Source organism: Prinia subflava, chromosome 5, assembly GCF_021018805.1.
Source record: "Prinia subflava isolate CZ2003 ecotype Zambia chromosome 5, Cam_Psub_1.2, whole genome shotgun sequence".
Classification (NCBI taxonomy): Eukaryota; Metazoa; Chordata; class Aves; order Passeriformes; family Cisticolidae; genus Prinia; species Prinia subflava.
This window is the reverse complement of record NC_086251.1, coordinates 54,045,346-54,060,850: the sequence shown is the minus strand read 5'-3', so window position 1 is coordinate 54,060,850 and position 15,505 is coordinate 54,045,346. Positions and strand designations below refer to the sequence as shown.

At 38.7% G+C, this 15,505-nt stretch overlaps 2 protein-coding genes across 2 annotated transcripts in view; one reads left to right on the top strand and one right to left on the bottom strand.

Moving 5' to 3' along the window:
* The window catches only part of TDRD9 (tudor domain containing 9), a 70,336-nt gene extending 55,111 nt beyond the window's left edge, over positions 1-15,225 (bottom strand). The window contains exon 1 of the mRNA XM_063399462.1: positions 15,068-15,225. Coding sequence (XP_063255532.1) covers positions 15,068-15,219 — 152 coding nt within the window. The 5' untranslated portion in view covers positions 15,220-15,225. The remainder of the gene's footprint in view (positions 1-15,067) is intronic.
* On the top strand, positions 6,464-9,740 carry RD3L (RD3 like). Its single transcript, XM_063397364.1, has 2 exons — positions 6,464-8,282; positions 9,160-9,740. The coding sequence occupies exons 1-2, from the start codon at positions 7,984-7,986 to the stop codon at positions 9,455-9,457; spliced, it is 597 nt and encodes a 198-aa protein (XP_063253434.1). The 5' UTR covers positions 6,464-7,983; the 3' UTR covers positions 9,458-9,740.
* Positions 15,226-15,505: the final 280 nt, after the last annotated feature.

Sequence of the window (15,505 nt, the reverse complement as noted above, 5' to 3'; positions counted from 1 at the left end):
GGCAGTCATTAGGAATAAACATTGCACACTTGACGTACCAAATCAGGCTCCAGTCTTGAGGAAAATCATATGCAACTGGAAAATTACATATGGGAATATGAAATGAACAAATAAGCTTCACTACATCATTTATCGACGTTTTAATGCTGTACTTTTCTCCATTAATAAAATTAAAAGCTTACAGAATAATGGGGGGTTTTAGGCAAAATGGAAAAAAATTATAAAGCCCTCTGGAGCTCTCCTAAATCGCCAGAATGATACAATCCTTCCAAGTAATCATTAATACACCATCAGTGGGAGGTATCATCCTATATACCTGGATAAACAGAAAGAAATTTCCCTTAGGTGGAAATCTAATGATTTTCAACAAAATTTGCTGACAGCAGAATAACAAGATTCAGAAACTCAAATCCATTCCAAGCTAGCAAAGAGCAATGCAAATGAAGGGACTTTTCTGGATTCTACTCATGAATCACCTGCCTGTCCCATACACCAGTTATTTCTTCCCCCTTTCTATTCTTCCTGACAAAACCCACCTTCGGTATACCTGCCATGTTATAGTATATATTCCTTAGGCTTTCCAGATTCCAGCCTTTTCATCTCCACATCCACAGCAGTCAAAATTCTACCAAATTAAGAAGCAGTAAAAAGCATTTTTCTGACTAACACAATCACTGAAATTTGAAGTCACCGACTGAAGGAAACATAGGAGATTTAAAATATTCTGGGTTTTCTTCCTTGCCTCTCATTTTAAAAAATAGGTGAACTTAATCTCACTCATATCAAGGGCATATTTCATCCTCAAAAGCAGCCAGATTTCTATGGCTGAACCTGCAAATATGTGACATTCTGTTCATTCCAAGTGGAGAAAAAGGCAGACAAAATTACAAAGCACTGAGAACACAATTAGTCAGTGACTTCACTCAACAAGTAACTCTTGCTCCATCCTCACATCTACCCATGTAGGTGTGCACATTTCAAGACCTACCTATTTACAGGAACACTCTCAGAAGTAGCAGACAGGACTTGGAGCCTGGCAAGCAGGACCCTTCCATCAAGGCAAAGAGGTACCTGCCTCTTCTTGGAAAAGAATTAACACTGCCTTATGAGCTAACAAGATTCTTTCTTCATTCCATATTATGTGGTTTAACTACTATAACATTTTTCTGAAATGTGAATGGTCTTGGTACATATGTCCAGTCAAACTCATTTTGAGCAATTGATTGAAACAAAGTATTTTTAAATATAAAATTAAATATAGCTGCCACTTCTGGGGAATTACTAGAAGGGAAATACAGTTTTAACACCAAAAACTGTTGACACATTCAATTGTAAATGCTTTCAAATACACTGAGGGAGCCTCTCTTTAAATAAATTGAGCTAGAGAAAGGTCTTTCTTTTCTTCAAGCTATAGAATGACCTCTAATAAGTCAACAAAGCATCGTAATAGAGTATACTGAGTAAATATTTGTATTTGAGCACCTGAAATAATAACCAAAGCATTTTTCCATACACTTAGCTGCCAAAAACAGAATCAATTGCCCAATTTCAACTATAACTATGGCAGGTAATTTGCTTGGCCCTTTCCAATGACATACATTAACTGCAATGCCAATGCCTACACTTAAAGTAGTTAATGCTTTTAGAAGAAATGCGTAAAAAAAGCTTTATTAAACTAACAGATACTTGCAGTCTTATTCCCTGAAAAAAAATTTAAAAATTGCTTACGCAGCATATCTCACTGTATAAAGAAAATATCCAAGCATGCAATGAAACTCCAAGGATTAAAATGCTTGCTTAGCCAACACCAAAAGAAAATTTATTAACCACTTAATTTTGGGGTAGAAGCTTCTATTCAAGGCCATGTAACTTCTAGGACACATCCATTTTAGAGACAAAACTGAAATATCAACATCTCCTAGGACTGTGTTTTTAAAAATTCTTATAGATGTACTTTCAGCTTATTTATGTTCTGCCTCATTTAACATAAAAAATCCTTTGCACATGGGACTAGAAGTTGAACATAAAACTAGTGTCACCCATTTCACAGATGACAAGAGAAGGACTGCCCCAAGACATGGCTTCTGTCACGCACACAAACTATTCACCTATTTACAGATCTTTGGGGAGGGGGGAAATCATTTGAAAAAATCACTCAGCCTCATAACATACAGAGCAATATTCTGCTGTACAATTTTAGTAAGCTATATACAGTAGACTGTTTCAAAGCTTCTCTTCTGAAACTAAAGTAATGTGACACTTTACATAACTGAACATTTGCCATGACAGTAAATAACCTTCCACTGGGTTTACTGAAGGACATACTAAAAATTACTTTCCTTTTAACTGGAAGCTGGCTTTCCATACAAAAGAAGAGTCCTACCTGCAGAAATACACTAACTTCAATGAAATCATGGACAGTTCCTCAAAAGCCACGTTTCAGCTGCAAAAACCAACTATTAATACAATTCAGAATAAAGGTAGCGTATTAAAAACTAAAATACAGATTTCACAAAGGCATTGCATATTATTTCAAGAATCTAAGAATCAGTTAGGTGCATGCTTTTTTCCCCAGTAAGAGAGCTGTTCTAAAATGTAGCTTGCTAGATTTAGTGATCAAGTGTCTTATTTAAGCATTTTAGAAAGCTTGCACTGCTCTTCCTCAGGTGTAATTCAGATTGCCCATTTTAAAACCTTAACTAGCTGGGGTGGGGGAAAATAGGGAGGGAGAGCACTAAAAGAACTTTGCAAAATCCTGAAAAACTCAAATGCTAATATTTGGATTTGGATGGACTATGGAAACTCAACAACTCAGAAATATTTCACATATGTCAACCTAATAGCTCTGCACCTTATCCCCAGTTAAAATCCAAGAAACACAACAAGCACAAATGCCAGGATAAAACAGCCCAAATCCTCCAATTTACTGTCTCCTGCTCTGAGATTTTGTCAGTGGGATGAACTGCTGGGCTGCAAAGCACTGGACTCTTCCGGGAGATGAGCTGCTGATGAGCTGCTCTTCCTGCATTTGGTTACCAACTTGGTAAAATCCAGATTAAATAAATCTCTGAGAAAAATAAAACGCAAGTAAGAGACTGCTCTGAATTTAGAAGAATGCTTATGAAGATTAGTATTAAAAGCAGGATTGCCTCAATTTCAAGTTGATGCCTGTAACTCCCCTGCCTATTAGCCAAGTGTCATCAGCACCAGATACATTAATGCTACAGACAGTCCAAGTGGAAGAAATCAGCTTCAAACACGTCCTGTTTTTATTCATCTCTATCATTGCACCAGGATGCAATGATAGCCTACACAAACTTCTGTCAGTTAACACTGCTAAAAGAAAATTATTCTGCTATTCACTGTCACAGCAAAAGACCAAACAAGGAGTCTAACCAAGAGGCCTCTTGTGTAGGCTCATGATAAATTTTGCTCGTAAGTGTTAAAAATAAGCAGTAGTCAAATACTATCTGAAGTGATCAAAGGAGGTAGACTCACCATCTGTCTGCTGCCCAAAACAGCCAGAGTCTTCTGTCAAATCAAAAGAAAAATACACTACGAAGTTGATTAAACCCAGAGTGGCACTGCATCTATAAATGAAACGAAACCATCCAACCTGCTAGCTGTGGATAAATTATTTTATGAAATCTCTCTCTGCTCAGATGATGGGAGCATTGGCAACCTTTCTTTGTAACTGTTCTGGCTGGGACAGGGTTATTTCCTTCACAGCAGCGCTATGATGCTGATGCTGTTTTAAAATTGTGACCAAATCAGTACTTCTGAAAACAAATACGTTCATTACTCCTGAACAGCATCTGCACAGCATTCAGGACCTTTCTGTTTCTCATACTGCATCCTCCCCTGTTCCCCATAAATAGCCTAGTGGGTGCACAAGGGTTTGAGAGGGGCCCACAACCAGGAAGGCAACACAAACAGATAAGAGAGATGCCATTTACTGTCATGCTCAGCAACAAAAAGGGAGAAGAATGGGGTTTCAGTTCAGTTTGCCATCTTGGCTGGGCATTGGCCTGTCCATGAGAGGTGATGTGGGGCTGTCTCTGCATCACTTTTTTTTGTTTTCTTTCTTTCTTGTTCCACTCGTTAAAACAGCTTTTATTTCGAACCCAAGTTTGGGGTTTTTTTTCTTCTTCTGTTCCATTCCTCATTCGCTATTCCACTGAGGGGGAACAGCAGGTAAGCAAGGGCCTGTGTGGTGCTTAGGTGCCTGCTGGGCTTAGCCCACAACAGCCACCAGCCCTTCACACAAAATCTATGACAGCAAATCACAGTATATGATTATTATCAACAAATACTGAGGAAGAATTATGGAACATGCAGCACTACACCAACAAGTTGAGATGTTAGCTAGGTAGCAATGCTTATAATCTGCTATCAGCACTTTTGGTCAAGTAAGAATTAGGGTAATAATTTCTCAGTGTCACACTGAGTCTCACTCAAAGAACGCTGTGCTTCCTTCCCCTTTCAACTGCAAGAGTCAATAGCATCTCAGATGATACAGATGCCATAAAATTTTCCAAAGAAAAGAGTAAGAAGCTTCTCCTCCAACCATTTTTACCATTTATCATGCTTGGATGCTCACATCAGTGGCATGTTTGGTTGAATGGAGCTAGTTTTGAACGAACTGCTGTTCAGTACAAACTTCTTCTCAAACCGGCTTTGCCAAAAAAAAATTTAAAAGCAATACTTCTAAGTTACATCTTAATTGCCAAGTTCCCCTCTCACATTTGTGATGTCAAACAGGAGGAGACAAAAGAGGAATTCCTCAAACAGATGAGATTTAGAGTACCAGATATTTTCAGGTTAATAGAGCCATGAACCATACTTCCACTCCTTCACACCAAGCCACCCACACGGCAGAACAAAAGCACTCCAAATATGAGGGTTCTTCCAAGAATGCTGGGTTTGGTTGCAGCTCTTCAGTACAAACCACACCCAGAACACACCAATCACCAAATGTTACCTTAGGAGGAATTCTTTTAACATGACAGGTACTAACCCCACACTGACAATCCTTTCACCTCAGACAAATAAGAACTCCCTAAAAACACCTTGGAAAATCAAGAAGCGAATAGAACTGTGTATAATTTACATTCAGGGTAAAACAAAGTAACAGAACAAACCCAGCACAGGAGCTGTTCTGCCACACCCACCAGAGAATGCTCATTGTTCTGACTGGGGATGCACAGAGTTGACTACTAAGACATAATTAAGTAAACTACTAATAAAGACAAATTCTCAGTGCCTTCAGGGGACAGACCCACTATCAGCCTAAGTCAAGCTAAAATTTCCACCCTGACACAGCACTTCAGATCCACAAGCACATTTAGAGATAGCTGGGTAGAATTTTAACTCTTAACAAAAGCTTCTAGGATTAACCATAGGCTAGAAACTGCATGAACTACTGCTCTACTTTTGAGGTCGTTTCCAGTACCAGCCCCACATGAGCAGTCATCTACCTCTTCACACACCTGAACTGCACGCAAAAGCAGAAGCAATAAAAAATTTCACCTTCAATGTTCTCCTAGCAATGGAAAGATAACCATGATCCTCAGGATCCTGGCTTGAATCTTCAATGATGCACCCAAGATTAAGTGGAAAAACAAAAGTTGTAGGTTTCTCATTTAATTACTTTGCACACCTTCCAGTATGCACCTCTAATTTACAAAGACACTATAATGGTTTTACACTGTACAGCAGTTTACTTGCAGATTGATAGAGTGGAAAAAAGTGGTGACATGTTAACTGTGCTGTAAAGGAGGTGGCAAGGAGCATTTTAATTTCATCTGAAAATCTGTCAGGACAGTTCTGTCATCATAAACCTAGCTCCCTTCCTTTTTCATAGTACCACACACAATGCAATGTGAAAACCTTCCAGTTGAAGAGGATTAATAATGACATTTGAATTTTTCCAATGTATAAGTAGTATCAGCTTTAATAACAGCCATACACGTCATCCTTTATGTTGTATGACATCTAGAACAAATTTAGAGAACCTTTGTTCTCCCAATCGCTCAACACACCAGTGGAGGGAGAAAAGTAGGAATGAAATATACTTAAAGAGGAGCAAAGACAGTCATTAGAACAAGGGCAAGAAGAAAGGCAGCGTTTCTTACACCATGGCTACTGTTTAGATTTAATAGGAAGAGACCGGATAACTGGAATGGAAAATGGCTCCTTCAGCGACCTTTAGTGTGCACAGTGCCATCCCCGAGAACGAACCTTAAAAATGGATATGCTCCAAATATTCATCAAGGAAACAGGGAGCAGGCAGCTGACAGCCAGTTGAGAGAGGAGCAATGTCTATGGTAAGACTTACAATTCTGGGCTTTTTAGATCAGTTTGACCTCAATTTGCATCTCCTTATCATTCCATTTCTTTAATTAGATTAACGTGTCTTTCATGGCACACTGTAGGTGTTACAGCCTGGCTTCTTTAAACACATTTGAAATGTTAATTAAAAATGCTAACAGCTATGCACAGTAACGAAAAAGTATAGAACCATGAGATTGATGAAATTCATCTGGAAGAAGCATTTAATGTAGCGACAAAATCCTGAGCTACTGTCAAATACTCTGCTCTGTCAACACTCACTTAACAAAAGCTTTAGATGATCTCTACTAGAGAAAAACTATTCTTAGCTGTTTAAAAATGACAGCAGAACAGCCTGATCCCCCTCTAATGGGAGATAAGTCTTCCAGCATCTCAATGGCCTGAAAGTTTAGTTTGATGATAAAAGCAACATAGTTATTTTTAGCACTCTATGGGCATAAAAATACAGCTCTAAACTGTGACCTACAGCTATGCACAGCCAAGCATCACATCATACGACAGCCTTAACTTTAGCTACAAGCACGTCTGTAGTTGCTTCAGACTATCATTATTCACCTCACTACCAACAATACATTGGGATGGATTTAGCAACAAGCATTTGAAATTGTTACCATCTTTTTTCAAATTGCTGCCATCGGCAGAACTCAATTGAAAGGTAGGAGATCTTAATGGACTTGGTAGAAAGTATTTGAGAGACCATGTTAGGTTAAGTGGATTACTGCTTCTCTCCAGTACAGAGGATGAAAAAGAACCTTAAAAGCAGAAAAACTTAAACTGTCATATTCAGTACAGAAAGTCATTTTTTCTGGGCACAGTTTGAGTAAATGAAAAAAAAAAAAAAAGAAAATAGGAAAAAGAGAAAAAACCCCCTTGTTTTCTTCCAACAGTACTAACAACCTACAAACAGGATATGCTAAAATAAGAGACCTTCAAGCAAGCTCACCTGAAACAACACTGTTCACAGACAACTGCAAAGGTAATTTATGATATTTTATTCCAACTTGCATGTTTGTGTGTGCATGATTTGTTACAAACTGAAATTAAGAAGTCTCTTCTACCAGATTTCTGTTTCCAGATTATGTGAACAATTAAAATATTTAAAATAAAAACTGATACATAAGTTGTAAAACCAAATCAAGCAGAGTTCCAGCACTTAACTACTAATTAATTATTTCATTTTTAAATATATGTATAAGTTCAAATTTTGGAGGTTTAGGGGTTTTGTGTTTTGTTGGGAGGGAGTGTTCTTATTTAGTGGGGTTTGGGGGGTTTTTTGTTAGCTTATGTGATGGGATTTAGGAGTTTCTTCCCTGTTTTTTAAATATGTATACTATGGATAAAATATGGATAAAATATGGATTATTTCCTACATGACAGATATGCACTTTGAAATGCTGCAAATTGCACAGATTATGTTAACTCAGAAAAGAGACAGGAAATATTATAAGGTGCAAGGCTTGTCATATTTCATTATGGCCTGGTGATTTTGTACAGCAAACTATTCTAGGATCATTAATAAAGTTTCATTCAAACATTCAGTTCCTAAGAAGGAAGCCTACAGGTAAAAAAACTAAGCAGAAAAACTAGAAAGACACAAGCAAAATTCATTTTTTTCCTCTCCCCAGCTTAAAAATGCCACTTTTTGGCTGGATGAAATGGTCAAAAACTGATTCCTACAAATCCACTAGATGTCCCGGTTCAGAATTAGTTACAAAAACCCTGCTGAGGGAGTTGAAGTGGCACCTGAAAGAGCGTGAAAGATTAGTGCAAGAGATTGAAAATGAACAAAAAGTCCAGAAAACTGGCACGGATTACAACTGGCTCAAGAACTACCAAAACCCTCAAGCAACTATTCCAGCTACTGAGCAACGGCAGCTTGAAGTTCTGTGCTCACAAATCCAGCCTTGCCAAACAGGAACTGTTCTCAGCAGGTAATTGTTTCGCATTTCCCTGACTCTGAGTTCTGTACCATAAGTGAGATGTTTCTCTACCTAATCAAAGTTTGTTTATGGTTCTGCTCTTCCAAAGTACCAATGACCAGCATTACTGGAGTGCATTCTTACAGTTGTTTTAGAAATTACATCTTCACTTTAATATGTTGCACTTGAAGGAAGTTTTAAATCAGGCTTTTCCTGGTCTAATCCAAACAAAGGAAATCTCGTATGACCTTTTGATACTTCCCGTTTTTCCTGTTCCTTATCCCTACTATTAATTAAACAGCAACACAGTAACTAAAAATCAAATAAAAAGACTAATTCAAAGCAGTATTATGCAGAAATTCAGCCTTGCTGTCTACAATACCAGAAAGCTCCTAAAATTTTGAAAAATCAGTGTAAATTAAAAGATATATATATATCCCTCCATGCATTTTATGAAGAAAAATTCTCCTATGCCTGCATTTTAAGTACATTTTCTAGGAACTCAGAAACGACAGAACAAGTGCATTTGCCTTTTAAAGCTCAGAATATACCTAAGGGCAAAGTCAGCTTAAATCAAGTTACCCAGATGGGCCAAAGGAAAAAAAAAAAAGGGAAAAAAGAAAAAAAGGGAAAAAAAAAGGGGGGAAAAAAAAGCACACCCAGTCACAACTGCTTTCAATCCACAATAGCTGGAACACATCCAGTGCATTGTTAGAGCTCTTTTCCTCTTACAATCTTCTGGGGGAGGTGAGTGGGGAAATGTGGCAGCAAGGAAAAAATGACACCAGAACTCCAGTTATTTCCTCCTCCCCCACCCCCAAGTGACCACAGAGGAAAGAGAAACGTTTTCAGTGCCAGTGATTGGATTTCAATTTTTGTTTGTTTCTAGATTTCGGGAAGTTTTGGCAGAAAATGATGTTTTACCCTGGGAAATAGTCTACATATTCAAGCAAGTTTTAAAAGATTTTCTTACCACCATTGAGAGAGAAAACCAAGCAGAGCAGCTGGTAGATGCATGGAATACAAATTGCTCTGAACATTTTAGCCCGCGTGGTGACGGCTCCAACAAGTCGGACAAAGATGAAATCCCCACGGTTTCAAGTTATGTCGACAAAAACACACAAAGCATGTTTCCCACCTTCTCCCACAGGATCTGGAATCTACCTTATTACTACCCATCAAGTTAAGTTGGTTTGTGTTGCTTTCAAAAAGTTCTGTAGCCATCCACATTCCTTTCTTGTAATTGCCATCCAGACGCATAAGAGTAAGAAATGTGACATAATCCCCTTTTTATTCCAAGTTCAGAAATTAAAATCCTTTGTAATAGCTAGTATGCAGTAACTTAAGTAACAACTCACCTTTTATCTTTATAGTTTCTTAGAGCTGTTGTGTTTGAAGCCATCTTTTAATCAAAAATGTCTGAAAAAAACCTCTGAAGCATTTTAATTTGTAGCCATATAGAGCTAGAAGTATTTGAACAACAAAAAAGATTACTTTGCATATTTTGAAATAGCATCAATCCACAGAATGTTAGACAAAAACTTCTATGTGTTTGTCACATAGCTTTTAGCCTCTATGGGAACTTTATACTGTGTAAAAGGAACAGTTTAATATAACAACAGTTAAATAAACTGGTAAATACCTTTTGGAGCTGAATAATTATTTCTTAAGTTCAAGAATAAGTTGCATGAAAATGCTGACAGAACTTATGCTGCATGTATTATTTCTGTATTTTTTTCTAAACTATACTCTGCACATGCTGAAGTATGTGAAGGTGGACAGCTAAACAAAACCACTAGATATTTAACAGCATTTAACAATAGCTGTCTATTCTTTAAAAAAAAATTGAATTATTTAATTTCAAATAGCCTTTTTTCATTTGACTTACTGACAGCTGCTCTGAAACTCCAATTCTGCATTGAACCTTTAACATTTTGATCAAATCATGTGGTACTTCTTTAGAATAACCAAGGAGTCAACAGATCATTTCCAACACACAAGATGTTCCTTCTAAATTTACACATAACCAAATTTAATGCTTCTCAGCCACCATGATCTATCACTGTGGGTTCACAAAGTTTTACAAGATTAATCACATATGTAGTAGTTATGGTCACAGCAGGCAATTAGAGCAGAAAATCAATGCAAACATATGCCAGAACTCAGTTGGCTAAATTTCCAATTGTGCTCCCATCACTGTAACAAGTTTTTACATGTTTTATATAACCTCTTCTTCTCCGTATTTCCTTTTGATCTGTCTGCCAGATCAGAAAAAATGGGCAAGACACACACGGCCCAATATACAGAATACACTATTTCATAAACAAACCTGCTTACTCTGGTATTTTCTTCAAACATATAGAAGAACACATTCAGATTTCATCAAGTTGATAACAAGGCATCTTATGCTCCACAGCTGTAACCCCCTATTCCAGAACTGGATGAACAAACAGCACAATCATTTACTACACACTTAAAAGTCTTTTAAAAATGGTTTTTAAAAGCCTTTGAAAAGCTTACAGTATAGAGAATGTTACATGTAGAAAAGCAAAACATAATATACGCAGAAGATAAAACAATGAGAACTTTTACATCCACCTAAAGGACAAAGCACTGGAGGACTAGAGCAAAAAAAATCCAACAGATTTAAAATGATAAAAGCTGCAACTCAATACCAAAAGTAACTAGTACCTCCACTTCCATAAACTAAATATACAAACCTTGACAAGGATGTGCAAATTTGTTTTATCTGCACTCAGAGCAGCTACAAACTCTTTTGCCCTCTTCTTGTCAGTTGTCAGTTTGTGGATTAATAACAAAAATGCTGTTCTAAACTTACTCTGCCCTACTGATGCAGCACAAAGGGTTCTTTTCCTGCAGTTCTAATCTAATCCCTCCATGAGGGCAGCAAGGGATTCAAAGAAAGGTTTTTCCACAGTAATAAAACTCTCAGTATTAATTTATAAAAGTAATAATTGTCAAGTACCTTTCCTACAGGAAGGAGAGTTACAGGCACTGAATACTTAAAAGGCATTGGCAGGATTAATATTACTCTGAGAATTAACATCTATAATGCTGGCTCCAGATAGCTTTGAAGTGGTCAAATGTGCATGATTCCTGCAATGGCAATTTATTTAAGTTTACTTTTTAAAATGGTATCCTCATAGTTTTCTATCTGAAAAATAGGTTAAAAAAACCTCTAAAAACGCAGCTTCCAAATTTTAGTTTGTGGAAACTGGAATGCCAACAACATGGAAGATCCACTTACCTTAAAAATCACCAAAAATGAGTAGGGAACACAAACAAACAAATGAAAACAACCAGATAACCCCAGATACAACTTATCCATGCTTCATAAACTTCATTTTAACAAGAGCAAATGCATTTTTCCAAGTTCAGACACAGGATCTATCAACTGCACCACATTCTAAAAGGCAGTCACTGCACAACAGTTTAAAAATATAGGTAGGAATCATAGCCAAATCAATGTTAAATCCCTATAAAATGCCAGGGAAATGCACAAAAAGGCTCACCTACTTTTATATGCATGTTTTAATCAGAGTAATGCATGCAGTCCTAGTGTCCACATTTGGGGGAAAAGGAGAAAGCAAAGGAGAACTGCAGAAGGTACAGGAAAAAAATATCCAAAGGCTGAGAAAAATGCCATCCTCTAAGGCCTCACTTCGGCCATTTTTCCAAATACTGAAATGTGGGGTAACTTTGTGGAGTACAAGCACTTCCTCCTGACCAAATTGTTATATATTCTCTCTAGCTAAAAAGCAGAGAAAAGCATAGAAAAAGCACTGGTGTAAGAGCAAGAAGCCTAATTAAAAATGTTAAACACATCTTAAAGAAATCTATTAGGTTTACTGCAATATGCTGCCAAGAAAATCCATTCTTCAGCTCATCAGATGAGACAAGTCATTTTCCAGAATTATATTTACCCTTTGAATTCAGCTACCTCAGACAGGAGTAAGATTGCTGGAAGAACAGTCAACACTACGCTGTGGGAGATCACTGTCCAAGAACTCTGCAACAGCTTCTTTAAGTATTTTTTATTCATGCCCTACACAATTTGCATGAGATGTTCTAAATCTACATTGTCCCTTACGTTGAGCCAGCAGCTATTTCTGCAACAGGCAGGCAGCCAACACAAACCACTCTGGTGGCAGAAAGGTGAGTGGCAGTAATTCCAAAGGACAGCAATGTCTCCCACCCGCACAAGTGTCAAGCAAAGCAAACAGCATGCAGCGCTTTCAGCCAGTAAGTCTGCTTCAAAAAGGTGCTAACTTGGTGAAAGGTACACCTAAGAAATGCAGGAAATAAAAGAGAAAATAAGCGCCTTTTACACACTTAGGTCTTGAACTGTCTTAAGGTGAACACAACTGTGCTGATAACAAGGAAGGATTTAAGGGTCTAAATTTTTTCTCTTTCATTTAAAAATAAGAGGAATTAAAAGGTAATCAATGAGCTGTTTAAGGACAGAAATTCCAGCCATATTTTATGCAGTTTCTATTTTACTACCTTTCCTCAACAACCTCAATTACTAATACTGCTGTTCTAGAGGTAGTTCAGGAAGCAAAAGAATTTTTACAGCCTTGGAAAATGAGGCATCATTGGTAAAGTAAGCCAAGACATTCCACATCTCTTTTTAAAGGAGACACAAGGCTTTTAGATCCCATTAAACAATCTCAGTAACATTCTTGTAAAGTAATACTTATTACACACACTTGTGTACAATAACACACCTGTTAATACCAATTCAGTAATAAACCTACACATTCTTAGGTATTAATTTAGACAAAAGTGGTAGGCAGACAAGTCTCCATCAGTAATTGTATATCCAACTTCAAATAAACATAAATAAGCATTTCAAGAATCTGAATAATTTTGGTTTTGACTCTCCCAAGAAATAAATAGTTTTGAAGGCAACAGACAATTATGCTACAAGCAACCTCAACAAATGAGGAGAAATTCTTTTGTTTTCAGCTCCTCAAACTCTATCTTGGGAAGTCAGTGAATAAAATACAAGCATTTCCTTTCCATCCAACCATCCACTTGAATCTAAACCCCCTATAGAGACTTCAAGTTTTGCAAAAACCCTCAAAAATGTAAGCATATTCCCAGAGCTATGAAACACAAGTATGCATGGAAACAAAGCACACCTAAGCAAACACAGCTTCTTACAGAGATTCCTTCCATCCTGTGGCCGGACAGACACACACTATGCTCAAAGGTTTTATAGCTATTGGGAAGAAATTCTGTCCACGCTTACATAAATGGTCATTTAGGATGCACATCACCTCTGTCCCCCTCAGAGGTGGGGGAAAAAAAAACCCAACTACAAAACCAAACCCATAAAAATATTTTTCCCCTACTAACACAGCTGCCAAACTCACAGTTGGGTTATCTGCAAAGACTTGTGAGTGGAAAGAGCTTTCTGTCCAAGCAAAAATAAAGATTTGCCTCTGCCTACTCACATAAGGCTTGATGAATCTTACTAATTTCTCCTGTGTACAGGAAATGCACAAAACAGTTCTTGTGGCTTAGTACTCAGTTGGGTTCAAGGATCTCTAGTCAAACACTTCATAAATACTACAGAAATGTTACTATCACCTAAATGAAGAAGTCACAAACATCTTGTTCATACTGGGCTGGGTTGAGGCATCACATTCACAGAAATAACTTAAAAGAACTGTAAAATTTTGTCTGGTCACTTCTCGAAAATTTTAAACTGCTTGCACAAAGTCCAGTAGCTCTTGGTCAGTGATTCAGAGCTTGGTAATGGCAGCACCTTTACACTGAAAGATAAAAAGGAATAGATATTTTGAGGTACCAGTTTTGTCCTTCTCTTGAAGCAAAGACAGAAAACATTGATAGCCTGAACAGTCTCTGCTGAAATACCTAATTGCAAGATGTTATACAAAAAGTTCTTTCTTTTTCAGATGCCAGTGTACACTTGTTAAGAGAAAGACACCTTCCTGAAATACAGCAACCCCTATTGCTCTGCCACACACATGGAAAAATAAAACCCAAAACACTCATTCTGCAGTGTACACCCAGCTCATCTTGAAAAATACCACATGGAAGTGCATATAAAACACTTTTCTATGGCAAGCACATATACACCTGGTCTAAATACCAAGATTAGTATGCACTGCCACAGTCCAGACAGCATCCAGGGGAAAGTATTTTTTTGGATTTCAATATCCAGACTCCAGTGAAAAATCAAATGTATCTGGCTGCTATGCAAACACACACACACTTCTCGTTGCCTACAAACTCTACCATCTGAGAATAATGCATAAGGAACAATACGTCAATACACCTCTGACTTGCATTACACTGCTAACTTAAATGCTTCTGTTAGGTCACGGGAGCAATGAACTCGTGAGTCTCATTTATCAGTTGCCACTGATAAAACTTTAAGTTAATGCACCTGAACCAGAATAAACTTGAGTCTTTTCTACAGGATTACGTACAGCTGCTCACCCCTGCTAATGCACGTCAGAGAAAGCAAACCCTACACACAACACATCCAGTCATGATGGAGACAACAGACCTAAGCAGCAAATCAGAAAATAACATTAAGTATTAAAAGCACAAAAACGCATCACCCACAAACGCTACCCCGGGTGTTAGGCTGGAATCCAACAACTGCACAGCCTGGGCCCTCCAGAGCCGGGGAGCCAGAGGAGGCTGCCCTGACTGTGGGGAATGCCCGGCACGGTGAGGGCCACGGGCACACAGCAGAGAGGAGAGACGGAGAGAGCCGCGGCCCAGCGCCCCGCACTCACCCCACAGCCGCCAGCGGTTCCTTTGCGGGCTGGCGGAGGAAGGCGCCTCGGCGGGCGGCCCGCGGCTCCTCTGCCAGGAGCTGGGGTGCGGTGAGGGCCCCGCCGATGGTGAACCAGTCCCGGCCGCGCTCCTCGGCGGGTTCCCGCAGCATGGCGGCGGCGGCACCACGCGCTCCCGCCCTGCCCGGCACGTGCGCGCCGGAATTCCCGCCCTCCGCCCGGCCCCGCCCCCGGCGCGAGCGCCCTCAGCTGGGGTCTGCGCTCCCCGCCCGGACAGCTCACCCGGAGCTGCGAGCTCAATTCCCGAAAAAACAACCCAAAATTTATTACAGCCGGCCTTAGAAAGGCAGGACATACAGACGCAGACCAGAAGTATATGGGAGAGTCGGCCTGTCATCCCTAATGAAGAAATTTCTAAAGGTAAGATAAACGTGTTAC

Coding starts and splice junctions, on each gene's coding strand:
- RD3L (XM_063397364.1), top strand. CDS start 7,984: ATGCCACTTTTTGGCTGGATGAAATGGTCAAAAACTGATTCCTACAAA. Junction 8,283..9,159: donor ACAGGAACTGTTCTCAGCAG/GTAATTGTTTCG, acceptor GTTTGTTTCTAG/ATTTCGGGAAGTTTTGGCAG.